The sequence below is a fragment of the Elephantulus edwardii genome, unplaced genomic scaffold (assembly GCF_000299155.1).
Source record: "Elephantulus edwardii isolate Elephantulus edwardi_28Jun2011 unplaced genomic scaffold, EleEdw1.0 scaffold00094, whole genome shotgun sequence".
Classification (NCBI taxonomy): Eukaryota; Metazoa; Chordata; class Mammalia; order Macroscelidea; family Macroscelididae; genus Elephantulus; species Elephantulus edwardii.
The window spans coordinates 7001397-7026122 of NW_006399844.1; the positions used below are offsets into that span (position 1 = coordinate 7001397).

General features: G+C 38.3%; 1 protein-coding gene across 1 annotated transcript in view; it reads left to right on the plus strand.

Moving 5' to 3' along the window:
- The first annotated feature begins 854 nt into the window (after nucleotides 1–854).
- The window catches only part of NLK (nemo-like kinase), a 180533-nt gene continuing 156661 nt past the window's right edge, over nucleotides 855–24726 (plus strand). Inside the window, exon 1 of the mRNA XM_006890945.1 lies at nucleotides 855–1562. Within this exon, the coding sequence (XP_006891007.1) occupies nucleotides 1105–1562 (458 nt within the window). The 5' untranslated portion in view covers nucleotides 855–1104. The remainder of the gene's footprint in view (nucleotides 1563–24726) is intronic.

Below are 24726 nucleotides of genomic sequence, written 5' to 3' on the forward strand. Positions count from 1 at the left end.
CACCGGCGCCTGTGGAGGCGGCGGCTCAAGAGAAAGCGGCCGCGGGGACTGAAGCTGGGGGGGGGGGGGGGGGGGAGACGGAGCAGCCTTGAGCCCTGCGGGGGCCATCGCGCGGGGGGACCCACCCGCTCTCCCCCCCAACCCTCTTCAGCTGTAGCAGCCGGCGGCGGGGGCAGGAGTCAGCCCTCCTTCCGACTGTACCCCGCCCGCCTCCCGGGGCTCCCATTCTTTGGCCCCGGGACCCTCGACTCACCCCGGGGCGGTTCCCTCTGGGCGTCTGAGTGCTGCCCACCTCGCCTCCTTCATTCCTCCCTGCACCTCCTTCTTCCCTTCACTTTACCCCGGTTCTCTTTCTCCTCTCGGTGTCCTGCCCTGTCGCCTCCTCTGCTCACTCTCTCTCTCTCCTCTGCCTCCTCCCCTGGTTCATTCTGCCAGCAAAGTTTCCTTGCCCCCCACAATCAGGTCAACCTGACGAGGAGTAAGCTGGGAGTAGGGGGAGATGTAGGAAGGCCTGAGAGTTCGAGGTGGGGGGGAAAGCGGTCTTCCCTGGAAATTTCCCCCCATCGTTTTAATTTGGGGTGGTTGGAGTTTTTGAAAAGCGTGTTTTTGAGGAGGTGGTAGGTGCTCAGAAAAGGATGTGGGAATGGAAGGCATAGATGAGTCAACCCTGGTACAAGATTCCAAGGGTGGTGTGTTACCTGATCCTTTTCGTGTGTGGAGTTCAGGGGGTCGAGAGGTTTGGCCTTTATTCCCACATTCAAAGTTGGAACCCCCCCCAAACTAAGAATGGAGTTTTAGTACCCACTTGTGGCTGGAATCCTGGGGGGAAGGGGTCCTTTTTTCTTTTTTCTTTTCTTTTTCTTTTTGTTTTTGGGTTTTCTTTTTTTGGCAACCCGCACCCTTCCACATACGCTCACCCCCAAATCCAACACCAAGATCCTCCAACTTGTTGGGATGGACTGATGAAGACATAAAGACATAAAGCCAGTTTCCGCTCTCTGGGTTTTGGAGGTGGAGTGAGTGGTTTTCTTCATTTTTAAATGGCCAAATGACAGCTTGACCCAGTTTGCTTTCCAATCAAAGGGGGCATTTTTTTTTTTTTAAATGTCTCTCTGTGGCGCAAGAGCCAACGCAAAAATGATGGCGGCTTACAATGGCGGTCCATCTGCAGCAGCAGCAGGTCACCACCACCACCATCACCACCACCTTCCACACCTCCCTCCTCCTCACCTTCACCACCACCACCACCCTCAGCACCATCTTCATCCGGGGTCGGCTGCCGCTGTGCACCCCGTACAGCAGCATACCTCTTCGGCAGCTGCGGCAGCCGCAGCAGCGGCCGCAGCTGCAGCCATGCTAAACCCTGGGCAACAACAACCATATTTCCCATCACCGGCACCGGGTCAGGCTCCTGGACCAGCTGCAGCAGCCCCAGCTCAGGTACAGGCTGCCACAGCTGCCACAGTTAAGGCTCACCATCATCAGCACTCGCATCATCCACAACAGCAGCTGGACATTGAGCCGGATAGACCTATTGGATATGGAGCTTTTGGTGTTGTCTGGTGAGTATCAAACAGAAAAAGCACGACTTCTGCGTGGTTGCTTCTCAGGGTTGTGATTGGACAAGCCAGGCCTCGTGGCCCTCACTGACTAAAGTGGAGCAAGCTTCTCAACTCGGGAAGTAGGAAGCCACCCTCACTTATGTGGGGAAGAGGGCTAATAGGTTGGCCTTATAGGCAGAATGCTTTTTGAGTCATCTGGTGGAGCACCCTCTGGTGAGTAACACGTAACAGAAGTTTGCTCTCTACCATACTTAGCTGTTTAGAACCCAAGCAAGGTTCTAAATGTAGGCCCAGTGGATGGACATAGGAGATGCATATTCCTAGTCAGGTCTTGACCATCTTCACTTGTGTTTGGATCAGTTGCCAATCTGTGGCAAAATGTCACAAGTGACAACCAAGTGTTTCCTTATACTGAATTGATTATTAGGCTATGCTTCGCATAACTCTTTCATGAGTTGGCCATGTAGGTGGAAGGTAGGGTTCAGAGTTGGACTAGTTAAGATCATTGCTTGAGTGGTTTATTTTAAACCATAAAGCTATAGTTGGGAAGCATGTAGCTTTTAGCCTTTGATAAGAATGCATTAAATATAGCATCACACATGAGTATCACAAATGAGGTCAGTAGACTGTAGCTATGCAGTGCCCCACATTCAGTGTACTGTGTTAGTGTGACTTCGGTCTCTTAAGTTCCTTTGATCCCTCTCTTAGTTGCAGTCCTGTAGCAGAAAGTATACTTTTTAAAAATGAAGCTGCTCTCTCTTCATTGTTAGGATTGTTTTCAGAAAGTCTAAGGGCATCTCAAATGTAACGTTTTGGTTTGGTTGTCCCTCCTGGGGAGATTAGTTTATAATCAAATGCATTTATCAGTACAAGGTTTTGTACCTATCAAAACATTTGAGAAGGAACTGATTGTTCCCCTAACCCACCCTCCCCAAAAGCGGTATTCCAGTGTTTTATGATGAATGGATGTTTTCAGTTAATTGGAAAATAGATTCTTGTTAATATCTAGAGAAGCTTCTATCACTACAGGAAAATGAACTCTGGAGCTAGCCGGGTACATGTTTCCTTTTGTCATTGTTTTTGAGGCTGTCATTGGTACGAGTATCATTTTTGCATCATATCTGACCATCATTATTTACATTTCAAATTTTATAAGCTCCTAAGTGACCTGATTTGTTTTTTTTAACTCATGAAGCCCAGTGTTTTACCAGCTAGATCTCCAAGGAGGTTACTGCTGCATTGCTTCTTTCTCCAAGGTGTGCGGATTCCTAGTGGGAAAGAGTGTAGAGCCGACAATAGTGCCTCTTCAGTCGTTTTGCTCAGGGACTTGCCTTTTCTCTCTTCCTCTCTTCCCTTCCATGGTCTGTCCCCAGGGATTCACTGTGAACTTCCATTCCTTGCCTAATCCTTGAGGATTTAAAAGCTTCAGTAGTGGGGGGAGGAGGGAACAGGAAAAGGTTGTTCCTTGCTTTCAACTTTGTCACTGATTTACTGACTGAGAATTCGTTTGAATTTTCTTAGATCTGGATGTTCTCTTTCATTTGTGTATAATACTTAGAACTAGGGTCACTAAAAAGGAAATGGGTTGAGCATTGTTTCTAAACTATACAGCCATTATTTACCTCTAACGTCCATCAAAGAGTGATGTGACTTGTAAAAGTTTTAAACTGTACAAGTTTAAGGGAAAAGGTTTTCTACGACAGAAAAGATAGTGGGGTTTGTGAATCAGTGATATATGAAAACCCAAATGTGTTTCATTTGACTCAGTTTTAGAGCTGTTTAATTTTGTGATCCCTTTCTAACGGATGTGGAGTTTATACTAAGTACTTGAAATGCACCATCTATTATACATCAATAGTGTAATATTTATCTTGTCTTACCCACTATATCTGTAAGCCTCTTGAGGGTAAGAACTGTGTCTTCTAATACTTCTTTTTCTCTCCAGCACTTAATACAGTCTAGAACTTCTTTGCTGTTTGATTAATTAACTTCCTAGTCAGGTCTTTCTTTGCTCTTCAGATTTTTCTAGGTAGTTGCTGTGATTTTTTTCAATCAGTTGTTACAGGTGAAACACAATTTGACATTTAAAAAAAAGTGGAGTGGCAAGATTTCCAGGTGTGTGTTTTAGTATGCAAATGTGTTTCTATTTTTATATTTACATATTGATAACTTGCTGTCTGAATTGCTTATTATCTTTGGAGTTTGACTGCTGTGTGACTTGTTATGTGCTGTGGAATCACTTGCGACTCATAGCGACCCTATGTACAACAGCCCTAAACTCTGCTCTGTTCTGTGTGACTTAAGGTTGCTAAAACTGGAAATTTGAATATCAGACTATTTGAATTGTGAATTGCACTATTCTGACACCCAGGCAAAAGATACGTTAGATTTTTTAAATTTTTTAACTAACTGAACCAGGATTTTCTTTTCAATTTAGAAAGCACCTAATGAGTCTAAAATAACTGTTTTCTAAAAGAAAATGAACATAATAATATTTTCCCAATGATAGATCATTTGATTCAAACCACTATACCATATAATGATATGGTATTATATGGGTATTATAAGATTCAAACACATATTCAGTTAATGCATTCTTATAGGGCCAAATTTTGCAAATATTCTTCTGGCATAGCATATGAAAGAGAACTATTTTTGCTCATTTCTTTTTCTAGACATGCACTCAGTGGTACTAATTGATGGATAAAAAAGTTGCGTGCAATTTTGAGGGATATTGTTCTCCTTGTAGACAAGGAGAGATATTTGTAGAAGTGATGTGGCACTTTACCATTCAGATTTATCACTGAATAATTTAGTCTACAGGCTTGATTTATCTTTCTGCTGAATTTAACTAGTGGAATAACTTATCAGTATTGGACAGTTGGGTAAAAGTGGTGAATTTCCTGTTAGCTTGCTGGTAAAGATGGTGCTTTGACAGTTCAATTAAGGTTTCATTAACAACTGTCTGCTGTGTTTTATCTCAAAGTAAAGCTTCCAGTTTACCTGGCAATATGATCATGAGGTAGCCAGAGATACATTCATTGCCAATGATGATAGACTGTTGTTCATAGGTTATCAAAATATCGTATGTAATTTGACTTTCCTTATTAGATAACCAAGGTTTCCAAATGCAAAACCAACCCATGAACAGAAACAGTCCATCATTTACAGAAGATAATATAAACTTGCTTTTTTTGCCTGTAATTCATTTGCCAAGAAAAAGTGTATGCTTTAAAGATATGACAATTTTGAAATAAGCCTTTTGGTCTCCTGATGGACTTGTATAAATTGGAGGAAGTTAACCACATGAGAGAAGTTTGAGGATAGCCAAAACAAGGCAGTTTGACACTTATAACTAATATATATTAATTGACACGTTTTACCTAATATATATTAATTAATGGCACATTTTACCACTTTGATGAAAGTGAATCCGAAAAAAATTTCTACTTCATAAAAAACTAGTGTTTTTGTTTTTTTTATGTGTCTAGTGGTTTAAAAGGTCAAAGATGTTGTGATTCATTCCTTTGGTGTGTTGCCTTTGTACACTAAGCAAAGTTGGAAAACTTTTAATTTTATTATTCTAATACCTTCAGTCCACGAGCCACTCTGCTGGAGAAGGATGGGCAGTCTCTTCCTGTGCGATTAACTGCCTCTGAAAACCCACCAGAGAATCAGCTGTGTGAGGGTCGGTTTCCACTTGATGGTACACAACAGTACCTTTAGTAGATTACCTTTTTTTTTGACAGTTTGTGTGCTTTATGTAAACGTTTATAAAGCAAATTAGAGTTGCTTTTAATAGTTCACATACAAGTGTTCCTATATGCACATACAGGAACTAGTATGTAATGAATCTGGCTACTAACTGAAAGGCCATTTGAATCCACCCTCCAGTCTCCGGGAAAAAGACAGCAGTCTCCTCCTGTAGGAATTTACAGCCTTGCAAACCTGATGGAAGGTCACTGTGGACCAGTATCACCTCAACAGCCATGAATTTCCTGTTACATAGGCAACAAGTAATATAGTTCGATCCCCCTCAACCATTTAGCATTCATGCTGTGTATCCACTCCTAAATTGTAGTTTGTTGTTAAAATTGTTGCATGTTTGTTTATGCTGTTAGTGTTTCCCATAAAACCAAAAATTAAAAAAACCTCAAAACCCCACTTGTCTTCAAGTTGATATCAATCTCAGGGCAGCCCTTCATCAGGTCTCTGAGGGTGTTACCTTAATGAGAGAAGATGGCCTCGTCTTTCTCCCTTGGAGTGGCTGATAGATTTGAGCTGCCAACTTTTTGGTTAGCAGTCCAACACTTTAGCTACCAGGTTCCCTGATGTTTGTTTACTTGACTAAAAAATTCAAACTGTTTGCTGTTGAGTTTGTTCCAATGTGAAGTGCCCCTCCGCTGGGTTTCCCAGGCTGCCAGTTGCCATGGAAGGAGATTGCCCATCTTCCTCCTGGTGGATTTGAACCACCTGAAACGGGCAGCCCCTGGATTAGCAGTGCAATCCTTTAGTGTTACTGCTCCACCAGAGCTCGCTGCTGTTGCCTGTATCCGACTTGTATTAGCTTTCCCCATATTGTTCATTCCTTCCTTCACCAAAATTAACACCTGTCTGGGGACACCTAACAAAAATTGTTTCTTCCTCTCTTATTCCTGTTATTGTTGTTTTGTGTGATGGACTTAGAACCAACTCATAGCTGACACCTCTTGAGTTTTCAGAGGCTAGAAATCGCATGGGAGGAGACTGCCAATCTTTCTCCCACAAAGCAGTTGGTGGATTTGAACTTCAGACCTTTGGGTAGGCAGCATAACTCCTTACCACCAAGCCATGAGAACTCCTCAGTAACATTCAAAGAATGTCTCTTTCTGTATGTTAACCTTTTATTGATTTTTAAATAATAATTGTTGTTAAGTGCCATCGAGTCATAGGCAACTCCTAGTGACCCTAGGAATGAAAGACCTTGACAGTTGCGTGGGTGACTTTCATCCTTTCTCCAGGTTCATAGGGTTTCCGGAGGCAAGCTATTACGGAAGTGGCTGCCACTCCTGCTTCCAAGCTTGTTTTAATCGGGGAGCGCCACCAAACGCTGTCAGCCATGGGTAACCATTTATGCATTTGACACATCAGTGTTTCAGCGTTCAGCTTCACAGCAAACACGAGTTACCTCTGTACAGCAAGTGGACACACCAGAGCTATACGACCTAGAAGAGGGAGTGGAGCTCTGGTGGCCTAGTAAGCAGGGAGTTGCACTTCAACCCAAAGGCAGATGGTTTGAATCCACAAGTTGCTCCTCAGGAGAAGGATGGGCAATTTCCTGTTGGGTACAATCTCCTGTTATACATACAGCCTCTGAAAACCCACTGGAGAGACAGTTATGTGTTGAGCCTGACTTCACAGCTCGTAACAACAGACTACCCAGGGACTCTAAAAGCTTCCTAGAGCCAGGAATCAGGTTTAGAGCCTCCAACCTTGTTCAGTTACTTGCTTAGGCCAAAGAGTAAGAGAGACTGTTGTGTGATGCTTTGCCTTTCACACTACACTATATCATAATAATAGTAGTCTTATAAAATATTTGTCCTTTTATTGTATAGAATTATTTCCCTCAACATGATGTCCTCTATATTCATCCCTGTTGTGCCGTGTTCCATGAATGTCATTATTCTTTACTCTTGTGTAGTATTCCATAATGTAACACCAGTTTATACGTTTGTCTCTTGATGAGTACTTACACTGTTCCCATCTTTTTGCTTTTGTGAACAGTGCGCCAGGTCTTTTAAACTTAAGAATCTTCATCGTAATAATACTTGGCTGGGAGTCCTGGTGACTTAGTAGTGAGGAACTGCACAGCCAACCCAAAAGCATGCTGGTTTGAATCCACCCACTGCTTGGTAGGGGAAAAATGGACAGTCTCCTCCCATAAGACTTACTGCCTCTGAAAACCTGGAGCATGGGCCATGAAGCTGTTTCTCTTCAGTATATAACATTTAGTAGCTATGTCCTCTTGACAAAGTATTTAACTTACCCATTTCTCACTTTTTTATCTATAAAATGCAGATAGTAATAGTAGTTACCTTAGAAATATAGTCCAGTTTATAGTTAGCGCTCAAAAAATTTTAGCTGGTTTTTGTTGCAGATGTTGGTAAACAATCAAGATGCCATGTTAATTTGTGGCTCAAAGTGGCTTCATTTATTCTCAGATTTAGCAGGTGAAATCAAAGTGCGGACTATTTAGAGTCAGGACTTTAACTATAGTGTTACTCAGTTGTGCAGTGGACCAGGGAGAGAAAAAAAATAATCTGTACTGTTCTCTCAATGAAAAATAAGTAACATATGTATAAAATGTACCTGTATATGGACTTGATGGCTGTGTTATCTTGTAGGTCATCTGCATTGCTTTAGAACGTATTAGGATTTATGGACTAGGAAGGAACCTTTTTTTTTCTTTTCAGAATGTAACAAATGAAGGACAGATCCTTATCTTCAAGGTTCAGCTTGGTGAAAATTCGTTTTACTCATGTTTGAATATAAATGTGTGAATTGCTAAAGAAGATCTTAGTGAAGTGTGGGAGAATGTGTGTGATTTAATGAAAAATTATGCAGTGTAAACTCTTGTGCTTGGTAGAGATTGTGTAGCTTGCTTATTTTACTTGTGAAAGAAGCATTGGGTTTTTTTTTTTATCATTTAAAAACTTTTCTTTTAGTCTCTAAATAGTAAACTATTAACTGAATACTTTTGGAATATGTTTGGATATTTTGGATTTTGTTGCCCCCAAATAGTGTACTAAAGGATATTTTGTTGTTAACTGTATTTTACAGGTTAAGATTCTGTAGTATTAGAAGTTTCTCTTTACTATCTGCCAAGATTAACAGCCACAGCTGGATTCTTGGGGGTGGAGGGGTGGATGTCTGCTTTGTCAAAAGAGCTTTGAAGAAGCAGAGCCTGCACCATAAAAAGGAAATGGTTGCTCTTCTAGACATAACAAAGTACCCGTGTGAAGCTAGAAATGTGGAAATTTATATTGTTAATTTTAACTACTGAGAAACTCAGAAACTGCAGGTTCATGGTCAGTCATAAAGTAGAGAAAGCAAAGAGAGTTAATCAGGATATGAAAGCAACACAATCTAATGGTACTGCTTTAGTATCACAACGACTGGAACCCCATAGTTTGTATGGCAGTGGAAGTCGTTTTGGCTTCTGTCAAGATTATCCAAGTTATGTTACTAACACCTACCATACAACAAAAGAAGTTTTATTCTTAGGGAGAAATCTCGTTATACTTTTGAATATCAGTTTAAAAAAATTATATTAAAACAAGACTTCAAAAAAGAATTGCATTTTAAAACAATCTAGGTTCACAGTTTACCAAAAGGATAAGTAAGAAATGTTGTTCCTTAATATAAAAGGCTGCCATGTCCTTTATTGAGGTACTGATGTTTCATTGTCATCACAACCTGGAGCATCAGAGTTCTCACTGACTTCCATGTTGTCAGATTGAGTGGCTGTTCTGAGCAGTTTTCATTACTTTTGTTGCCATTTTAGCAGTTCAAGAATTTTTATATGGTTGTCTATACTATATAGTACCTTCATTAGCTGGATTGATTTCTTTGAAGGAAATTAAGGCTGGAGAAACTTTTTTGTTTCACAGTGAACCAATAATCAGAAGACCTTTCATTATACCGTTATTTTGGGGTTTTACTTAGATTCTCTGTGCATGCAGCAGTGATTTAGTTGTTGGTTGGGACATCTAATGCAGATTTACATTGATTTCCTAACTAAAATAGCTTGTCAGTGTGATCCTGGTGTTGCTTGGGGGTAACATAGAGTGCCTGAGGCAACAGTTGTAATACTTGTCAATGAGCATGTGACAAGTCATGGTAGATCTAGTCCAGTAATTCAAAGGTACTTAGTCAAGAGACATTAGAAAATAGTCTGGCACTATGGCATTAGGGAAAAAGACTGTTAAGATTGATCGTTAAGTAATAGTTGTATTGGTGTGGATGTCTGTCATTGATAATGCCATTGTATACCATGGAGTTGAAACCAACACATAGCTGACCCTTCCAGGGGCTCCCAGAGGCGGTAAATCACACAAGAGGAGATTGCCCCTATTTTCTCCCATGAGGCAACTGGTGGATTCAAACTACATGCCTTCTTTGGGTTGGTAGCACAACTCCATACCAGTAAGCCACCAGAGCTCCTTTGATAGTGATTGAAGTTTTTTACCTCAACCCATTTTTATGTCTATATTTCCATTAGTTTGGCCATTTGAGAATCATAGCTACTTTCACCAGCAGTCAGGAAATCAAAAGGCGAATTGTGTTAGGTAAGTCTATTGTCAGAGACCTCTCCAGAGTAGTGCGAACCAGGTGATGTCAGTCTAGAGACTAAGGTGCTCCTGATCTAGGCCATGGTCTTTGCAGTTATTTGCTATGCATCAGAGGGCTGGATAATGACCGAGGACAATAGAAGAAGAATCGATGCCTTTGAGTTATGCTGGAGAAGAGTCTTGAACATACTATAGGCCACCAAGAAAACAAATAGTTCTCTCCTGGAGAGAGTGAAACCAAGTTTCTCCTTGGAGGCTAGGATTTTGAAGCACCGTCTCACATACTTTGGGTATATGGCCAGGAGGGACTGGTTCTTGGAAAAGGACATCATGCTTGGAAGGGTGGAGGGACAGCGCAAGAGAGGAAGATCCTGGATGAGATGGATTTTTTTTTAGATGGATTGATAACAGTAAGGGTTGCTGTGAGTCTCAGGCGACTTGACAGCACATAACATCATCATCAGTCAGGAAAAACTTTTCACATTTTTGGAAATTACTCGTTAATATTTGTTTTGGTTTGGGTTTTTTGTACCATTGAATCAGATCCGACTGACACAGGAAGAGATTGCCCCTTCTTCTCCAGCAGAGAGCATCTGGTGGATTCGAACTGCATGCCTTCAGGATTACAACGCAGCTTCTTGCCAGTAGATCACCAGAGCTCCCTTTGTCAATATATTTTTATTGGCAACCTACTATGGCCCATTACTGTTAACAGACACTGATGAGAGGGTATTTGGTTTCATAAATAATTTTGCAAATTTCTATCAAGATTGTAGTCTTCTCTGTACTTCATTTGGTACATGGATATAGAGATGTTTATCATGATCTCATCCTGAAGGAGTTTAGAGCTAAGTGAACATTGTAAGACATTATAAATCTTTATATTCAAGGAGTACACAGTTTGATGGAGAGTTGAAATTTGAACATCTAAAGCCATGAAATAAATACATGAGGATCTATTATTCTCATTTGTTCTTACAATACCCACTTAACTGTGTGTTGGCCTAAGGTATTGGTACCTAATCCTGCCATTGCCAGTTACTGTGCCAGATGATAGGCGGTGTTGTGATCTTGATGTGAGAGACAAATTTGTAGATGGATAATTATAATTTAGTATAATAATTGCACCATTAAAGCTATTTCCTGGAAATTATTGGGCATGGAGGAGAGATTTCTGTGGAACATACGAACACTTTCTAGAGGAGGTAATGCTTTAACTGAATTTTAAGGATGAGTGAGAGATAATAGGGAAAGACATTGTAGGTAACCAGTATGTAAGAGACGACAAAGTATTAGGTGCCTTCAAGTCGACTGTGACTCATAGTGACCCTGTGAACAGATCTGAACCTTTTCCTATTCTGTGCCATTTCCCCCGTCTCCAAGAGGCTCAAGTCCATTGTTACAGTCACTGTATCAGTCCATCTTGTTGAGGATCTTCCTCTTGTTCTCATTCACAGCTTGATGTCTTTTTCTAAGGACTGGCCCCTCCTGAAAAACAAAAACAAAAAAACATGCCTAGAGTATGTGAGGTGAAGTTTCACCCTTCTTGCCGTTCCTTCCAAGATGTATTTGTTTGTTCTTTTGTCAGCCCATGGTTAGTTAGCACTCTTCTCCATTACCACAAATCAGAGCATCAGTTTTTCTTTAGTTGTTAAAGTATAAATGCAAGTCAAGAGGTGTTTGGAGTTGAGGGTATAGAGGTAAATCAGAGCTAAATCACTTGGTAAAGTTATTTAAACTTTGAACCTTGTTTTGCTTATTTATAAAATCCTATGATTAAGAACCTATGATAAAGTTACATTAGTTATCATTAACTGTAAGTCATAGGGGCAAGTAGAGTCAGCCAGTGAGCATATGACAGCTTTTCTGTTGGACTACAGATGCTGCATAGCCGCTAAAGTTGATTAAAGGAAGATGAAATAAATGTAAACCTGTTCCAGTGTGATGATTTTTATAGAGTTTCAAATTTCGAATCAGATTTTAAATGTCCAGTTTATTTAAGAAAACTGTTTCCAGCTATTATTGGCGTATTACTGAGAATTTTTACATGTTTGTTATGCTTCAGTTGTGAAGAATGGCATGTTTGCAGATGGGCAGTGGATTTAGATTCTAACTCATATTGATCCTTCATCAGATTTCTTTTTTTTTTCTATAATTATATTTTATTAATTTTCATAAACATTTACAGAGATTTTGGGTTTCCATTCATTCATTGTTGCACTATTCTCTCTACCCTCCTCCCAGTTTGTTCTTGTCCAAATGCCACAGTGCTTGTCAAAGCCAGTTCTGATTAATCTTCTTTGTCAGTGTGTCCTTTGCCATTCCCTATCACTCCTCCCTGAGAGAGACTTCACCCTGAGTCATAAGGAAAAGGGGATGGCATATTCTCTTAGCTACTTCCTGCTGAAAAGGGACGCTGTGGGTTTCAGGGTGAAGATCTTCTCTCACTACTCTAAAGGGCCCCTTTGGCAGTAGGAAACACATAGACTATTATGGAGATTGCAGATTTCTGAGGCTGTAAATCTTTACAGCTGGAGACTGCCCAACTTTGACCTGAAAAGCGCCTAGTAGATTGGAATAACACCTTTCCATTAGCCCTCTGACGTGTTATCTCCTTTGCCATCAGGGCACCTTTAAGTTTACCAGGAGCTGTGTTAAAGATATAAGAAGAATCAGATGAAATTAATTTTAGTGATGTTTTAATCCAAAATAATACTAACATGTAATCAGTATGAACCTATTGTGATACTTTGTTATATTTTTCATGCTAACACTAATGTGGTACTTTGTTATATTTTTCAAGCTAACACTACAGAATCTCTTGTCAGTTTGGACCAGACATATTATGTGTGGCTACTAATTACTGTCTTAGCCAGAGTTCTAAAGTCTCATTGTCTCTATTGGATTGTATTTCTGAACCAGTGACTGTCAGTGGAAATAGACTTACAAAAGGAGCAGTTAGCAGCCCACTCCTGGACCTGAAAATGGGCTTGGAGATAGAGTCACTTGTGAGAGGGAAGGATGAATACTAGCTCAAAATTGAACTTCTTTGAAATGGGTGGAGCTGAGGGAGGGGGCAGATGCTTGGAACACAGTCATCAGTGACCTAACCTTGTCAGTTATAGAACTTGACTAAGTTCATTTATATAGCACACTAGAATGATGGGCTTTTTGGTTGTCATACTCTGATTTATTTGAAATATTTTCCTTCCCATTCCTTTCTGCCTCCAAGCCTTGTTTGCCTGAAGTAGAAGGTAAAATTGGTACCTAATCCCTGCCATGTTTGCTTTCCTTCTCAATTAGATCAGATATCCCCATTGATTTATTTTCTTTCCTCTCCTAATGCTGTGGTTCTCTTATCTAGATAAAGTTCTCAGTCTTGTTTTCAATATATGAAGTATTAAGCTTAATCAGGCAAAGAACGCTTACAGGGGAATAGTAAGGAACTTTTTGTTTATCTTTGTTTACCTTGACCTGAAATTCTTACACTAGATTGGGGGCGGGGGGAGGTAGAGACATTTGAACAAATGAAATTAGTCATTTCACCCAGATTGCAGCTTCCTCCCCCCCTTTACCTGCATAGATAAAAATCACCCTCCAATTTTCATAAGCAGGTGATTTTTCTAACATGTTAATTTTCTTAATGTACCATGGCAGATTTGCCACAGATTTGTAAATTGTGTGAGTAAATTGAACTAAAGCAGGTGATTTTTTTTTATTAATTTTTTAAAAAAATTTTTTTTTATTATTATTTTTTGTGCATGTACCGTCAAATCAGATCTGACTGGTACAGGAGGAAATTGTCCCTCCTTCTCCGGCAGAGTAAAGCAGGTGATTTTTATTTCACTGTATTATCTTACCAGTATAGAAGTACCAATAGGGTGCAGTTATGGTGTGATTGATTATCTCATTGCACATCTAAATTAACAGGCAGCCTGCTGCAAGATTTTTGGGCTTTTTGTCCTCACCTTCTCAACCTCCTCTCTTTTAAATATTTTTTTAAAAGAAATAATTTATTCCTATTTACTTTAAAGAGGCTGAAATTTTAATAAGACACATGTCAGAACATTTGAGGTTTATTAAAAATAATCTAGAATGATGAAAGTTGACAAGACGTATGGATACTCTGCAGAAAAAGGGTCATAGGAGTACATGGCTTGGTTTGAAATTGCTCACGATAATTAACTGAGAACTTTCAACCAGGTTTAATTAGTTGGCTTCCTCTGTGTTCGTTTTCCCAGGCTCTGCATGTTAGAGTATTGGGGCTTATTGTGAAGTTAACAGGGCGTATACAAAAGTAACTGATCAAAATAAATATTGATGCATGCAACAAACTTAAAACATTTAATATGCTGAATAATATAGAAATTATAGAAAGTTTCTTAGTTATCTTTTGGTGCTTTAACAGAGATAACAAAATTGATGACTTTAACAAATAGAAGTTTATTCTCTTATAGAAGTCCAAAATCAGAATGTCAATTCTATGGAAAGGCCTATACACACACACTCACTCTCACTCTTAGATTCACACAAACTCTGTCTTAAGACCTGCACACTCACTCCTCACTAGCCCCTTCACCCCCCACCCCTACTTAATTGGAAAGAAAAGTTTTTGTTTCCTTCCACATCTGGAGACCTCAATGTGTCTTGACCTTTCCTGGTATCAAGAAACATCATCACTTGAGGACCTGGACACAAAAATATGCACTCTATTTCTGGTCATTATTTCTTAGTGGTACTGAGAGGTCCCCTCCACTGTTACTCTAGAGAGATAAAAGGTATGATCCAATAAAGTGCAGAAAGTATTACTATCATATGCATGTACAGATCATGCTAAAGTATTTGGAAATTACTGGAATGCTACATTGACAGGAAATTGCCAGAAATTCAAGCTCAATTCAAGAGAGACCATTGCTGATGTCAGATGGATATTGGCTGAAAACAGAATGGAAGAAAAATGTTTACTTGTGCTTTATTGTGTATGCAAAGGCATTTGACTGGGTAGATCATAACAAATTATGGTTAATATCAAGAAGAATGGAAATCTCAACACTTAATTGTGCTTATGCAAAACCTCTACATAAACTAAGAATCAGTTGTCATAACAAAGCAAGGGAACATTGCAAGGTTTAAAATCAGAAAAGGTATGCATCAAGGCTATTTACTTTCTCCATACCTATTCAGAGTTTATATAAGAATATGATAAGATTGGAAGAAAACTCAAAAATAATCTGCATTTTGCAGATGATACATTACTTAAATAAAACTTGAAGCATTTACCACAGAAGCTCAAAGACTACAACATTTAATATGGATTATAGTTCAACATCAAGAAAACAAAAATTCTCCCCATTGCACCGGTAGGTAGCATCTTGATAGATGGAGAAAAGATTGAAATTGTCAAGGGTTTAATTTTACTTGAATGCCCAGACAGCACTCATGAAGAAGCAGTCATGAAATCAAAATATGTGTTGCATTGAGAAACATCTTATGTCAAGGACATCTCTAAAGTCTAAAGTTAAGCCATAATATTTTCAGTTGCTTCTTAATGTTTGTGAAAGTTGGATGAATAAGGAAGACTGAAGAAGAACTGATGCTTTTAAATTGTGGTATTGATGAATATTGAATATATTGAATATTCCATGGATTGCTAACAAAACAAAGAAATCTGTTTTGGAGGAGATGTATCCAGGTTGCTCCTTAGAGGTAAGGATGGTGAAATTTCATCTCACATACTTTGGTCATGGAGTGGCCAGTTCTTGGGAAAAGACATAATGTAAATGAGTTTGGATAAGGAAGACCAAAAAAGAAATCATGTAAATGAGCCTGAACAAGGAAGACTAAAAAATGATAGATACCTTTGAATTGTGGTGTTGATAAAGAATATTAAATATCCCATGGCTGCCAGAAGAACAAACAAATAGGCTTTAGAGTAGACCCACTGTGCTTCTTGGAAGGGAGGATATTATCAGGATGCTCCCTAAAGGAGCATTTCTTCCTTAGTAAAGTGTTGGGTGCCATTGAGTTGAATATGACTCAGCAAATGAACAACAAATTTGAACCCTGTCCTGTCCTGTACCATCCTCACACTTCCTGACACAGTAAATCCCAGGGTGGCTGTTAGCATGTCAATCCACCTGGTTGATGGTCTTCCTGTTTTTCATCAGCCCTCTGCCTTTCCAAGCATGATGTCCCTCTCTATGGAATAGCCTTTTCTAGCAACATTCCTGGACTATGTGCTATGAACCTTAATTATCTTTGCCTCCAAGAAGCACTCTGGCTGTACTTTCATGAAGACATATTTGTTCTTTTGGCAGTCCATGGAATATTCAGCACTCTTCTCCAACACCACAGCTCAAACGTATCAATTCTTTTGTCATCCTTATTCATTGTCCAGCTCTCAGACACATAGCACTTGACTGGAATAACCTCTCCTGAATCAAATGTATTTTAGTCCTCAGACTGACAACATTGCTCCTCAGTATTTTGGAGAGGTCCCTGACTGCACACTTTTCCTAGTGTAATGTGTCTCCTGATTTCCTGACTGCTGGTACCACAGCTATTTATTGTGGATCCAAGTAAGATGAAGTTGTTGACGATTTCAGTCTTTTCTCCATCTGTCATGATATTGCCTATTTGTCCAGTGTTAAGCATTTTTGTTTTCTTTACATTGAAAGACAATCTATATTGAAGACTGTATTCTTTGATCTTCTGCAATGAGTGCTTCAAAACTTCTCTACTTTCAACAAGCAAAGGTTGTGTCTAGGAAGGTGTAGGGTTAGTAAATAAAGAGGAAAACCCTCAAAAGATTGGATTGATGTGGTAACTACAACAGTGAGCTCAAATATAGCAATGACTGGGAAGCAACCAGGGAGTGTGTCTGTCTGTTATGTACATGGAGTCGTTACGATTCAGAACCAACTTGGCAGCATGTAATCATAAAGTATATGATTTTCCTGCAGTTTGGAAGAACTTTCAGAGCACAGGCTGTTGAAAAAGTCCTAGGACAACATTTAATATAAAAAGAGAGTACATTTAGTAATAAGAGCTTGTACTGTGATAGCAGACTGCTTGGATTTAAATGATGGGCAATTTGACCTCTCTGTGCCTCATAGTATCTATTTGATAGTTTTAATTGAGGATAGTAATATTGAGCATCTATTTGTTAGGATTATTTTGAAGGATGTATTCAACCAATTGTATGTAAAGCCTTAAAATTGTCTGGTTCCGCAGCACTGGTGGCCCAGTGGCAGGAAGCTGCACTGCAATCCCGAAAGCACACTGTTCAAATCCACCAGATGCTCTGCTGGAGAAGGAGGGGGGAAATCTCCTCCTCTGCCATTTGGATCAGATTTGATGGTACACAAGGAAAAAAAATTATTATTAAAAAGACCCCAAGCCAAACCAATATACAATAAAAAAATCATGCTTAAAAATCCCATCTGTCTGGTTCTTTGTAAATGTTACTTATTATTTTTATTGCTTTCAGATATGAATAGGAAAAATAATAATATAAAACTTATTAATTTGGAGAAAGAACCAATGACTTTGGATGGTCGTTGGCAAATATGCTATTGTTGTAGAAGTTAACTCCCCTCACCTGCATTCACTTTGTCTTTGAAAATTTTATTCAGATTTATAGTATTTACCACATAAAGTGGTTTTCTCCTTTTTAATTATTCTCTTCATCAAAATATACTTATAGTCAGGGACTTGAATAAAGAAAAGCAGAAAGAAAAAGTAATTTATTTCCAATTGAGGGATAATCACTGATAACATTATGATGTAGCTCCAGTCTTTTATCTGTATGTTTGTGTTTCTAACACTGAGATCTTGAATACACTGTATATTTACAATTTATGTATCCTGTTTGTTTCACTACCATTACCAGGGTTTGATTATGTTTGAGGGCTAATTTTTTTTTTCTCATTCTCACAGGCTTTGCTTGAAAGAATGTTTTAAAATGCATCTAAACTGGTTCATTGTACAAAAGGGAAAATTGAGACCAAGAGAAGCTCATGATTTAAGGTCACACAGCTGGTTAGAGGCTAAGCCAGAAGAAGCTTTGCTTTACCAGTAATACCTGTTCAACTTAATGCCCATTGAAAGTGGAGGAAGTGTTCTTATGAAAGCAAAGCAAAACAAATAAAAACCAAAAACTTCATGTAAATGAAGGGAGGAACAATGAATCTGGAAAACCATAGAATGTACAGAATACTTTGTCAGTTGTTTCATGTATACCATTGATTTTTGGGATAAGTTTGCCATGGCTCCAAGGCTTTTGTGGGGAACAGCCCAATTTTTCCATGTTTTATGGAAATGTTTTACGTATTTACTTTGAGGATATTAAAGACACTTTGAGGAGGGCCCCATTTTAAAAAAAATATTAAATCAGAAAATTTAGAAGAATTGTACAATGATATATGCATACACCATTCTAGATTTCTCTTAGTTTACATTTTGTGATTTTTGCTTGGAGACTTTACTTTGAGGCTATTTCTAGGTAACTTTCTGAAGTTGATTTTCAATTAAGTTTAACTTTCACAGTGCTAAGACATTAATGGTCACTGCATCAAATCACTGTTTTATGTCGTTAAGTTTTGTAAGCTCTCCAACTAGAGAAGGAACTGGAAGTTTCCAAGCTTGTGACTATCTTGGAATGCTATTTATTCTCTTTAATACTTAAAACAAAATTCAGTGTGAATCAAATGTGTAACTGAAACATGTACCAGCCAAAACTAGGCTTCAGGCAGAGTGGGAATATTCCATTCTGTAAAGGTTGGGGTTCCCCCCCTTGATGTTTTTTGTGTTATATATCTCGGGTTGGGAGTTAGGGGATATTTCTCAAAATGAGAACATAGTCCTCATTTCACAATTCTGTGGCAAAGGACTTGCTGTTAAGAATATTATATCATTGAAGCTATAAATTTCTGTGTGTGTTTTTTCTTTAATTAGCCTAATGCAGTCACATGAGCTGATGATGCTGTGATTTGTGTCACCCAATTCACTGCTCTGTATTTTTCAGTACCAAATAATTCCTTTGTTAAATTCATTTTCAGTAAATGAGCCATTGTTTCTCAAAGGGTAATCATTATTTCTATATATAGCACAGGGGCTTAAGAATTATACTTAAAATCTAAACTATTAAGTTGTGATTAGGATTGGTTGAAATAGCCACTCTCTGTATATGTATAAAAAGGGCAACTTTTCCTGTGGTGGTGCAAAAGATGTGATTAGCTTCTAATCAAAAGATCAGAGGTTTGCATCCACCCAGAGGGGCCTTGGAAGAAAGGCTTGGTGAGAAAGCAATCATTGAAAATCCTGTGAGACACAAATTCTACTCTGACACATGTGGAGTCATCATGAGTTGAAATCCACTTCAGTGACTACTGGCTTTAAAATACCTTCCATGACCAGGATCAGGCTGTCAACATAATAAACACAGAATGAAAAACAAAGATGCACAGTAGCCTACCATTGTATAGTATTTTCACCGTACAAATAAGATAAAATGAAGGAAATTCTCAATGAGATGGGTTGAATAGTAATAAAAACTCAAATGTGAGCAATGATCATGAAGATGGTAGAGGACTGAGCGACTTTTCAAGTCTGTTATGTAGAAGGTCATTAAGAGTTGGAGCCGATGCCACAGGAACAGGGAAACACTCAAATTTTAGTAATAATGTAGGTTGACGGAGTTTTTCTGGGGGAACAGTTTATCAAAAGGCGAATACAGATAATCTGATGAAGTCGTCACTGGTCTTAAACGTGACGATGTATTTACAAATGATGTTCATTGTAATGCTGTTTATGCTTAGATTGGAAAGAACCAAAATGTTCATGAATAGTCAAATACTTATCATTGAAAGATACAAAAAAATTTACAAAGAGAAAAGCAATACAAAGATTGTCCTTTTAAATATAAAAAAAACCCCACCCTATTTTAAGTTCCAGAAAAGTCTGGAAAGATAGTACCATTAAAAGCTATTTTAATGAAGTGAGATTAGAACAGATTTTCTCATAATAACTTCTACCTTAAGGAATCCTAAAAGGTTTTTCTTTTATTATGAAGAATAACCCTGTGAAGTAGATTTCCATTCTGACTGATATTGACTCTCCATTGCCTTTTCAAGGCTGTAAATGTTTTTGTTTTTTTTAAGGCTGTGAATTTGAACCACTGATCTTTCAGTTATCAGCCCAATGTGCATAAGTGTTCCAGTGATACAGATAGTTAACTATTTTTAGATGAGGACACTGAAGTTCAAAAATGTCTGGTAACTTCCCAAGTTTGTACACCTAGTAAATGTGGCAGAATAGGATTTTTACTTAGGCCTATGCTGTTGAAACAGAAATTTTATATATAAAAGATGTGTCAATGAAGTTAGTATCCTGATAAAGAAAGAAAATACTGAAAATTCAAGGATTTAATTTTACTTGAATTCACAATCAACATTCATGGAAGTAGTTAAGAAAGCAAATTACAGACACTCATTGATGAATTTCGGTTCCAAAGGCCAGGCTTTTTTGTGAAAATTGGTGTTATGTGAAAATGGAGAGGATCATACTATGTACGGTAACATTAATACATATGTTCTAAATGATATCAGTATTCTACTGTCAAATGACTGAAAAATTATAGCCCAACCAAGGGGATGCAAAACCTTAACTGTCATAATCCATGTTATTTTGTCTTACGCCTTTGCCTTTGTTACTGCTACATATGTGAAAAGTAGTTGAAGTTAGTATCTTTTAATACACCTTCCACCTAACTCTATCCATGAGACTATAACTAACAATGTTGAAATTCCTCTTATGAGCACTTCACAACCTGTTTTACCTCTTCTGCCCCACAGTCATACTATCTTGAATTTATTACTTGCTGCTTTAAAAATTAGCTCTCTTGAGATGTGATTTACATACCATAATATTAATCCATTTAAAATGTACAGTTCAGTGGTTTTAGTACAGTCACAGAGTGACTTAATTTTGGAACACTTTCTTCATCCTCAGAAGAAGTCCTGTTCCTCTTAGCAGTTGCTTCCTGTGTCTCCCCAATTCTCCTAGCCTTTGCCAGCCACTAATCTACTTTCTGTCTCTATAGATTTGCTAATTCTGGGCTTTTTATATAAGTAGGACAATATAATAATGTGGGTGGTTTGTTTTGGTAACTGGCTTTTTCATTTAGCATATTTTTAAGGTTCAGCCATGTTGTAGTATGTATTAGTACTTCATTTTTTAAAAAAATTATTTTTGCTGAACATGTGCACAACAAAATTGCTCTCACTACATAGTTTCTGAATATTGTGATGAGTGGCATTGGTTAAATTCTCATTGTGTTAACAATCTCATTATTTCTGTTCTAGTTGTTTCACTTCCATTTACTTAATTTTCTTGTCTCATCTGTGCTATAACATAGATGTGGACAATTTGGTCCTCACTAGATTTATTTTGTAAGAAATGTAATACATGCGGTTATTAATCTTTACTCCTTGGGTTACTTAGTTTCAAAGTTAATTCTGGAAATAGATTCAATGGAGCTTAGCAACTCAGTACCATCAACTGAATTCCACCAGACACTGAAGGATTAGTAAGTCTGAATTGGTTTTTTGTTTGTTTTTGTTGGTTTTTTTTTTTTAATTTTATAGCTCAGTTTTAATTTTGAAGCTCAGTTGCACATTTATCTTCCCTTTTGTAAAGATTTCTCTATCATGTTCCTGATCAGAATACCCAATAGTGAAAACTAGGTACAATCTAGCTCTGATCTCAAGGTGGGGAGACATGATAGTGCTCATGGGGTTCCTTCTCTGATTTTTAGATTTCTTTCTCTTGTTCTAGACAAGTAAAGACCATTGTTGTTGCTGTTGTTAGTTATAGGGCAAAACCGTTCACGTCCTGTTATTTGCCTGTTGGTTTTTGTGCATTTTCCTGTCAGCTTATTGTTATATATCAGTTATGTAAGTCATACTGTGCAAACTTCACCCATGTTTGGTGCCACTTTGTCCATTTCTAGAGACAAAAAAGGACTGTTATCCAAGGATTTCTTCTCTCTCTCCTATCCTCCCTAACCCCACCCTCCCCCCAGTCTCACTAATGAGTGTTGTGATGGTTAGGTGCTGTTGTGTTGACTGTGACTGGAGGTACAAGAAAAAAAAACCTTGTCCTATTCTTAAAACATGATCAGAATCTCTGCTGTGCTTTAAAAAGCCCATTGTTGTTGTCATTGCGTCAGTCCATCTCATTGTGAGTCTTCCTGTCCTCTGGCCCGCCACTTTTTCAAACATGGTACCCTTTTCCAGAAATTAGGTCCTCCTAATAACATTTGTTTTCTGTATATTTATTTAGCCCTTCATGTCATTGAAAATGAGAATATAGAATATTTGTTTTTTGCATTGTTTAACTTAATTTACGCAACATATATCCTCTAGGTTCATCCACATTATAAGATGTTTTGGGAAATCTTGTTTTTAATTACTGAGTAGTATTCCATTGTATTAATGTTCCACATTTTGCTTATCCATCCATCCATTGATATCTCGAAAACGCGGGCCTTTTTTCATCTTGCCATTGTGATTAGTGCTGCAATGAGCATAGGTGTGCATATGTATATCACTTCTATTAGGTCCCTAGAATATATACTTAGGAGTAAAATTACTAGATCAAGTGACTCTTTAGTTTTTTGAGAAATCTCCGTACTGTCTTCCACAAATGGCGATAACATTTAAACATGGATAAAGGTTCCAGTTTTTCAATATTTTTTCCAGTATTTGTTATTTTCTTTAGCATCTTAGAGTGAAGCAGTAGTTTTGATTTTTGTTTATCTGATGGCTAATGACTTTGAGCATCTTTTCATGTATTTTTTTTTAATATTTCCTCCTCCTCGTCTTGCTCTTTGGTGAAATGTCGCTTCTTGTTCTTTGCCCAGTTTTTGATTGGTGTGATTGTCTTTTTTACTAAGTTACAGAAGTTTTGTATATATTTAAATTCTAAACTGTTTTTTTGTTTGCATTGCTTCTAAAAATTTTTTCCTCAGACTACAGGATGTCTCTATTCATTTGATAAAGTCATCTATGAATGTTAGTATTTAGCTTTTATGAGGTCCTGGTTAGTCTATTTTGGTTACTCATTTGTTATGTTTTGTAATAAGTCGTGGTAAAAAAAAAATACATCCCAAAGTTTTACTTCTTTTAGTAGTTTCTTTTGTATTTTCTTTTAGTAGTACTTCATTCCTTTTGATAGCTAATATTGTTTTATTATTTGTATATGAATAGATGTCATTTTATTTAGCTATTCATTGGTTGATGGACATTTGAATTTCTTTGGGCTACTATAAATGATACTTCCATGGACATCTGTATACAAATTTTTGTGTTGATAGAAATTTTCCTTTCTGGGGTCCACCAAGTAGAATTACGGGTCCATCTAGGAGTGGAATTGCTGAATCTTATGTTAACCCTGTGTTTAATTCTTTGAGAGACTGCCAGACTGCCTTCCAAAATGGCTATGCCTTTTTGCATCCTTATTAATATTATAGCCTGGCTTTTTTATTCTAGCCATATTAGAGGTTGCAGATGGAGTTCTGGTAGCATAGTCCATAGGAGGTTGCATTGCTGATTCAGATGTGTCACTTCACTTTACATCAGCTCCAAGGAACAAAGATCTCCCATGTTAACTTACAGCCTCCTGAAAACCTGCTGGAGGGTTGGCTCTGAGTTACCCATGGATGGCAAATCAGTGGTTGTGAAAAGGACTCTGGTGGTATACACTGCTAACCAAAAGCAGAGTATCTCTGGTGGTTCAAATCCACCATTGGCTCCTCAGGAGAAAGGCAGGCAGTCTACTCTTACTTAGATTTACAATGTTAGAAACCCAGTGGAGGGTTGCTGTGAGTTAGAATTGGCTTGATGGTGGTGAGTTAGCTTGGTTTTTGTTTGTCTCATTACCAGGAAATCAGGAGACATACTGCACTGGGCAAGTCTGCTGTCGGGGACCTTTCCAAAATACTGAAAAGCAGTGATGCCAGTTTGAAGACTAAGGTGTGCCTGATTCAGGCCATGGTCTTCTCAATCACCTGCTACACATCAGAGAGCTGGACCGTAAATAAGGATGACAGAAAAGAATTGATTCCCTTGAGTTGTGGTGCTGGAGAAGAGTACTGAATATCCCATGGACTGCTAAAAGAACATTTAGGTCCTGGAGAGGGTCTGGCCAGAGCGGTCCTTGGAGGCAAGAATGACAAAGCTTCATCTTTCATACTTTGGGCATGTAGCTGGGTGAGTGTATTCCTTGGAAAGGGACAGAATACTTGGAAAGATGCAGAGTCAGTAAAGGAGAGGAAGACCCCAAGGAGATGGATTGACAAAGTGACTTCAGCAATGGGCTCTAGTGTCTCAAGAGATGATTAGGACACCACAGGATAGGGCAGGTTTCAGGATGGCTGTTCATAGGGTTGCTGTGAGTTGTACTCAACTCAATGACAACAACCAATAACATTATAGTTTTGGTTTGCATTTTCTTGATGACTAATAATGACTAATGTTGGGCATTTTTTCATTAAGTCAGATATGTTAATTGGAATAGTTAGGCACAGTTTGTATCTAATATCAGTTAGATAAGTGTTTTAGTATACAGTGTACCATTTTATGCATTACAATAGTAAACACTTGCAGACACACAAAAACATCTTCACCATTATAATAACAGTACTAATGTTTTGTGCACGTTGCACAGGAGTGCCATTTGTTCTTAGGAACTATTATACTTTATGCACTAAGACAAAATATCTATCTAATGCACTAACCATATGTACCTGTTCCCAGAGTCTACCTCCCCCCCCC